Source organism: Engystomops pustulosus, chromosome 9, assembly GCF_040894005.1.
Source record: "Engystomops pustulosus chromosome 9, aEngPut4.maternal, whole genome shotgun sequence".
In the NCBI taxonomy this organism is placed as follows: domain Eukaryota; kingdom Metazoa; phylum Chordata; class Amphibia; order Anura; family Leptodactylidae; genus Engystomops; species Engystomops pustulosus.
The window spans coordinates 8,908,550-8,916,680 of record NC_092419.1 but is presented as its reverse complement, the minus strand read 5'-3'; the positions used below and the strand labels follow the sequence as shown (position 1 = coordinate 8,916,680).

Here is an 8,131-nt window from a genome sequence, read left to right as displayed (position 1 = left end):
AAAGGAAATGTTTTAATAGCAGTGTAATTATTCAGCTGCACAACAAAAAGCATTATTAATATCAACATGATTTTGACCCGATATGTTTGTGTCAAACGCTGTCATGTTGGGTGGTGTTTAGACATTAAACACCCATCACTACTTCGCACGTTCTCTCTATTCTTCTGTGTTGGTTTTTATGCATGTATAAGGGGCGCTGTTTATAAAAGAAGTACAATCCCCGTACAACCTTTTGTTTGGGGCTATAAACTAAAGTTGATCAATATAAATTTAATTGCAAAATATTAAGCAATACAAGTGTGACTCTGACCTCTAATATGAGCCTCTGTCTAAACATCACATGTTGTATAAGTGCCCGTTACCCAATAATATATAACTACAGAGGAGCTCAGCACAGACAGAACTCTAGTCATCGGGGCACAGGATGGCTCTGAGCATTGCAGCCACGCTTATCCTGGCCACTGGGGTCACCCTACTAATCTATCTTATAAAGTGGTGGCATGGAGTCAGACAGAAGGACCTACCTCCAGGACCTACCCCTCTACCCATCCTGGGGAATCTCCTACAGATCAGCACCACTGAGCTACCACTGTCTTTAGTTAAGGTAAGTACATGTAATTGCCCCTTTTACCCTTATCAGCAGTGATTATATACAGTAGTAAATCCATCCATAAATCTGTTAATGAAATAGCTCAAAATTTATGGAGACCCAGAAATAGAAACGTGAAATCTTGGGGTGGATTGTTTAGTGTATAACATTACCCACAGCTACCATTTGCCGTAATCAAATATACATGTAGAGTACACTAGGAATGTATAAATATGGATCTAGTGTATTTAATATTTAAAGAAAAAACTAAGTTTTGTTTCTTTTGGTTGATTTGTTTTGGTTTTGAATTTGCCTGCAGCTCCCCCACAGGAGAAATGGGGCATTGCAAGGTTTCTATTATATTGAAAGCAAAGAGCTGATTATGATCTCCAATACCAGTCCTCACCTCCAGGACCTTTTAGGCTTCAGTGATATTTTAAAATGTGATCTGTCCTTGTAATAACTAAGAATCTTTGATAAAGAGCTCCATAAAGCGATCTCCATAAGGGTCTCCATTTGAGATCTCCATAAAGGGATTTTCTCGGCCTCTCTGGGCCGCTTAGAGATTTTTTTTCATAATGGCCACAGTCGGCACCAGAAGCCCATTGAGGCCACTGATTTTGCACAGCAGGTCACATGACAAGTTTGGCCGGGGGAATGGAAGGATGACCACTGGAACTAGAAGGCAGAGCCGTTTTCAGACCAGTAAAAATTAAAAAAATAAATACATTTTATGAGCAATATTTTTATGTTTTCTTTGTAGCTGAGGGAGAAGTATGGACCTGTCTACACCATCTACTTGGCAAACCTTCGTACAATAGTCCTGATTGGGTACGATGCTGTGAAGGAAGCTTTGGTGGACCAGGGTGATGTGTTCAACGATAGAGGAGACACAGGAGCGATAAAATTTATTCTGAAGGGTTTCGGTAAGCCACAAGGCAATGATCTAATGCTTTACTCTAGTTGAGGGCTACTAAGGTCTATTAAGGGCTAAAGGAAGGTGGGACCCAGGAGTGACCCTAGACTGATAGTCGTAACTACTATGATGGTGACATCCATGGGTAATATGTTGCCATTTTTAAGAAGGCATCCATCCTGTCCAAACCCTTTAACTTACAGGGATTGTTGCAAGCAATGGAGAAAGGTGGAAAATCCTTCGACGGTTTGCTCTGACAACTTTGAGAAATTTTGGAATGGGGAAGAGGAGCATCGAGGAGAGAATCCAAGAAGAAGCTCAATGTCTAGCTGAGAAATTTATGAAGGATAAAGGTGAGTGGAGGTTCCAAAAATATTTGTCTTCTACTCTTAGATGAGCATTAAATATATGTTGGCCAAAAGTGGTCACCACTGTGGACTTCTGATGTCTGCTTGCTTTGTGGTCTATATTTTTCCAATCTTTGTATTATATCATGTAGTGAAAGCGTCTTCATTGCTTAACAGATGCGCCATTTAACCCAACGCATATGACACGACTCGCTGTCTCCAACGTTATCTGCTCCGTTGTGTTTGGTGAAAGATTTCATTACAACAACCAAAGATTCTTGACTCTCTTGTCGAATATTCAGGATATTATTCAGTTGACCAACACTCGTTCTGGGCAGGTAAGTTTTAACCCCTTAAGGACGCCGTTTTTTTTTTTGTTCATTTCTTTCTCTCCACCTACAAAAATCCATAACTTTTCCATTTTTCCATGTACAGAGCTGCGTTACAACTTATTTTGTCTGTAACAAATTTTACTTCTCCGTCACATTATTTATTATTGCACGCCATGTACTGGGAAGCTGGAAAAAAATTCCAAATGTGGAAAAAATGGAAAAAAAAATGCTTTTGCGTCGCGTTCTTGTGGGTTCAGTTTTTACGGCTTTCACCGTGCGCTCCAAATAACACGTCTGCTTTATTCTTTGGTTGGATATGATCACATGATACCAGATTTATAGGTTTTATTGTTTTTTAACACATTTTCAAAAATTAAACGAATGTGTACGTAAAAAGAAAGAAAATTCTCGCCATCTTCCGACATAAATAACTTTTTCATACTTCAGTGCACGGAGCTGGGGGAGGTGTCATTTTTTGAGAAATGAGCCAACATATTTATTTCTACCATTTTGTGGTCCGTGCGACATTTTGATTATGTTTTATATCAGTTCTAAGGAAAGGGGGGTAATTTGAGCTTTTAGGTCTTTTACATTTTTTTTATTATTTTAAAACTTTTTTGAAACTTTTTTTTTACTGTTTTTAAGACCCTCTAGGGTACATTAACCCTAGATGGTCTGATCGTTCCTACCATATACTGCAATGCAACTGTATTCCAGTATATGGCATTTCTACACAGTATACATTACAGTGAGCCACTGGCTCATTGTAACAAAACTGCACAAAGCATGCAGCCTCGGGTCTGATGAAGACCCGAGGCTGTCATGGCAATTGATCGCCGCCCCCGATGGTGATCAGAGGAGCGACAATCGGATCCAAGATGGCGGTGCCCATGCACCGCCATCTTTTAAGTGCCACTGGCAGCTTTGTTAATCAGAGAAGTTAATAGCCACGATCAGTGCAAGTACAGACCACGTTATTAGTGGTGGGGGTTTGCTGCAATATGCAACAAACCCCTGCCAGTGAGCCCTCTCGATACATCCCGCACCTCTGTGCCGTACAGCTATGGTGCAGAGCTTCAATGAGTTAAAAAATGTCTGCAATTGATATTGAGGTAAATGTGTGTTGCTGGGGGTTCAATACCCAGTACAGCATAAAGTATTTTTTATTTTGTGTAGTTGTTGAGCTAATTGTAACCCAGCGTCCATTCAAATGAATACAGAAATAGACCAGTGTTCACACTGGTGCACAGTCTGAGGCAGGGAAAGCGGGATAACAGTAGGAGGTGAATGATACTGAGGGACAAACAACAGATACAGGTAGACAAGTGCAGACAAACAAACCGGGTCAAAACCAAGATGGCTGCAAAGGTACAGAATCAGATACAAAACACAGAAAACAAACAAGATAGCAAGAGCACTAGATACACAGGTAAGACTTGAAATAACCAGCCAGGTATGATGGGAATGGGCAGGTATATAAGGCAGTTTCCAGACACGCCTCCAGCAGCGCACTGGGGGAACTGTCCATCAGGCTAGTAATCCTTGCTGGGCAGGGCAAAAATGCAAGGAGCCGGGTGTGGCTCAGTTAATCCAAACACAAACACTAAGCCACTGTTCACACACAAATAAACACCATCTATTCTACCAACTGCAGATAAAGCGACGTTTAGCCATGGACGTTACATATACATTATAATCTGTAGCTTGTTTAAAAAAACTAATAAAAAGATTTATTAAAAAAATATATGCGACTAAAGATTTATTCTATTATCTTTCTTTCATATTAGCTTTTTAACATGTTCCCAACCATAATGACGTACATCCCAGGTCCTCATCAGAAGATCTTCACAATTTTGGCCAATCTGAAACAGTTTATTAGGGATATGGTGAAAAGCCACTGGGCCACCCTGGATGAGAGCTGTCCTCGTGACTTCATCGACTGCTTTCTTATAAAGATGATTGAGGTAGGTTTGTAAATAGTCAAAGAAAGGATACTTTTGTGGTAAAACAGCAAGAGGGGCAACAGCCAAAATGAAACTTTGAAAATAAATACCAATTTAACGAAAAAAAATAGAAAAATGGTTCATAAAAGAGTCCAGTATAAATCCGGCTTCCTCCCAACTTCTGATCCCTACTGTGCAGGGGTGTCGCTGTTATGAGGCGAGTTGAGAATCTCGCCTCAGGCGGTGAGCCTTCTGCTGGATGAGGGGGACGCGTCAGGCTCCCGCCCACCGTCACATCCCCTTTCCCGCCAGCTGGCACTTCCCCATGACCGCCAGCCGGCACATCCCCCCCTTCCGCCAGCCGGCACATCCCCCCACCTGCCAGCACATGTGCTCTCTACCGCCCATGACCGCCGTTCAGAACTTTCCCATGACTGCTCCGCCCCGGTCCCACCCCACCGCATACTCTCCTCTGCTCCCGGGTCCAGCAGCCCCCCGTCCTGCCCCCGCGGCACGCTGTATTTATTTTCTATGCTGTATCTGATACATGGGGGGGGGGAGTGCTTCTCTATATGGCTCGCCTCGGGCAGCAGAAAGGCTTGGTTCACCCCTGCTACTAAGCTCTACTTCCTGGGCGTCACCACAGGAAGCACTGATAGAGACTGCTCAGCCAATCACTAACTGATCCATGGTCACAGTCACAGTAGAGAGAAATGTAAAACTTTCTTTATTCCTGGTTTTATCTCGGAGCTCTCACCATTTCAAAACACTAAAGCAATATTTTAAACATTTTCAGGAAAAAAAGAATCCAGACACAGAATTTCATGAGGAAAACTTAGAGGGGACTATATTAGATTTATTCCTTGCTGGAACAGAAAATACAAGCATGACCCTGAGATATAGTTTTTTAATACTCTTAAAATATCCTGAAATACAAGGTAAGAACTTTGATGTTGAATTTATTTAGCTCGACCTCCAACACATGGTTCCTATTCATTTTATTAGTATATTAAGAAACTTTTGTAGAATAACGATTTGTAGGAAGTAGGGGGAAAGACGGCAAAATATTTTTTAAGATTATGGCATCACGGCAGGTGACGGTAAGTCTCATGCACAAAGATTTATGGATATGTAAGTACTTTTTGTATCTCTTCATTGTGTCACTCTGTAGTTTCTTGGGGGATATGTAACTTGAAATGGATGAGGTCTGCACTAACTTGTTCACCAAATAACTTGATTCCTTTATTGGTCCATGGTAAAACAACATTAACTATGATTAAAGACCAAAATAGGCCTGAAACGCGTCAGGTAATGTTTTTTATTGCACCTATGTGTGAATATTTGTAACTGCTGTTTAACCATGGATCAATAAAGGAATCAAGTTATTTGGTGAACAAGTTAGCGCCGACCTCATCCATTTCAAGTTACATATCCCCCAAGAAACTACAGAGTGACACAATGAAGAGATACAAAAAGTACTTACATATCCATAAATCTTTGTGCATGAGACTTACCGTCACCTGCCATGATGCCATAATCTTTAAAAATATTTAGTTTAACTTGATGGAGCAGGTAATTCCTTTACATGGATTCCATAGAAATTCCAAAGAAGAAATCCATCTAGAATGTATTGGTCCCAACAAAGATGTTTTAAGGTCTACATACATACAACCAATCACCAATTGATCACATGATCTTCCATTAGGACTATGGTTGTACTGACATTGCACTATGGATACAATGGGGAGATTTATCACTGACTTTTTGGTATAGAAAAAGTGGCAAAAAAAATCGTGGAGGGGCAACCACTGCTATTGCAACCCTGGGCAAAGGCAGATCCATGACCTGCGATTTTATAAAATAATTCCAAAATAGTAGCAAGGTCACTCCACTCTCATCCTGCCGTATGTGCGGTTGCGATTATTTTACTCTACTTGCAATTATTTTTTAAAAAATTCCAGAGAGAGAGGAGAGGGCCAACTCCACTATAATAAATCTGAAAAGCAGCGGAACGCCAAAAGGAAGCCATAGAACTACCGCAAAGAGCCTGCCTAAAGATAAATGACCCCCAATTAGTCTATGATTCCGTTAAAAATATATTTTTTGTTTCAGAGAAGATCCACAAAGAGATTGATAATGTAATTGGAAGTGAACAATGTCCATCAATAGAAGACAGGAGTAAGATGCCCTATACAGAAGCCGTGATCCACGAGATCCAGAGATTTGCCGATATTGCTCCCGCAGGAGCTCCCCATTCAGTCAGCAAGGACACAACCTTCCGAGGATATCACATCCCTAAGGTGTAGGATGTTGATCTCTTTATTCCTCATGTTCATATTCTTTAACAATTATACTTAAATTTTTAACCCTTGTGTTATCTACCTTTTTATTTAAATCTAAGAGCATACTTACTGGTATAAAGAGGACTTTGTAGTTTGTAGAGAAGAGCAATAAAGTTCTCAAATTTGAATCCCCTAGTGATGACATGATAAAGATAATTTTTTAACCCCTGAGCGGTGAGCGGAGATTCTCTTAGCGACACTTCATGATTCCTCTGTGCTGTGAAATGCTGTGTGCTAACAATGTGTTTAGGTTATCAGGGTACAGGTTTATCTACACCTTTATTAGCTTCTGAACATTCTACTAGTATCTGACACATAGAAAAGAGAGATGAGGCCGATCAGAGATGAGAGATGATGGGATCCATGATATGTATATAACGTGCAATGACACTCTCAGCCCCGTAACTCACCTATAACACACACAAAGTCAGCTCTTCTATATGCCTCCCTCCCGGATAATGATCTTATCTGTCTATAGCTTGTATAGTAAATCTCTGCATACTGCTGCTTGCTGGCAGGAAGTGCCTGTGTCTGAACTGGTCTTGTAATACAGGGGGGAGGGGCAGGAGGCAAAGAGCACTGCAGTGTGCAGAGAAGAGAAGCTATTCATTAGAAGAAGAATCTTACCATAGTCAGAAAAATTAACTACCACCCAACCCTAACACTTTGGTTAGTAGTTCTTTGTATTTCATAAATTTTTCAGGGAACTTTGGTGTTTCCAGTCCTGACCTCAGTCCTGAAAGACCCAAAACAATTCAAACATCCAAAGGAGTTTGATCCTGGACATTTTCTGGATGGTGAAGGCTTTTTCAAGAAACATGATGCATTTATGCCGTTCTCTACGGGTAAGAGTTTAGAAATGTATAAGTTAAACCTTTAATTATACAATTCAGAGTAAAGTTCAATATGATAAACTATATTAAGTATGTTTAATTATATATTCATGTATGGCAGGTTTATATATCTGATAAATGCTGGGGGATCATTGGCCTTATAGGAATTATGGCTCCTATTATACATTTGTACATAAGATTGTCCTCACACAGTCAACATCTTATGAATTTAATAAAATTTGTATGAAGAATATATCAGACTATATCTGTGTCGGCACAAGTAGCAAATGTTTAACTTCCCCATGGTGCCCTCAAATTGGCAAAAAGGGAATTTAAAAAAAAAGATATCCCCTTTATCGTAATGAGTATTTTTTGTGTGTTCCTCAGGAAAACGCATGTGTCTAGGGGAAGGTCTGGCCCGCATGGAGCTCTTCCTCTTCCTTACCACTATACTGCAGAAGTTTACCTTGGAGCCCACAGTAGAGAGAAAGAATCTGAGCATAAAGCCAGAACCAAAGACCAATGCATCAAGACCTCGTACATACCAGATGAAAGTCATCCCTCGTTTCTAATGTGGTACTAGCTCATGGATCATAGAAACTGGTCATGGATATAAACATACTGGGTTACATTTACTTACCCAGTCCCTGCACGATCCCCGATCCGGAATGTCCAAGGAGGATGAACTCTGCCGCGATTCACATAGATTGTGCGCCCGGTATCCTGCATGTGTCGCTTCCCCGCTCAGGTCCCCGGAGTTCAACTTCTTCTTCCTGGTGCATGTAAGTGCATTATCCGTGTATAATGCGCTGTGCGGGGAGTCACAAAG

General features: G+C 40.8%; 1 protein-coding gene across 1 annotated transcript; it reads left to right on the top strand.

The window, feature by feature from the left end:
* Positions 1-409: 409 nt before the first annotated feature.
* Positions 410-7,874, top strand: LOC140077505 (cytochrome P450 2G1-like). Its single transcript, XM_072124745.1, has 9 exons — positions 410-604; positions 1,353-1,515; positions 1,709-1,858; positions 2,030-2,190; positions 3,972-4,148; positions 4,924-5,065; positions 6,240-6,427; positions 7,173-7,314; positions 7,690-7,874. Exons 1-9 carry the CDS (start codon positions 425-427, stop codon positions 7,872-7,874), a joined length of 1,488 nt encoding a protein of 495 aa, XP_071980846.1. The 5' UTR covers positions 410-424.
* Positions 7,875-8,131: the final 257 nt, after the last annotated feature.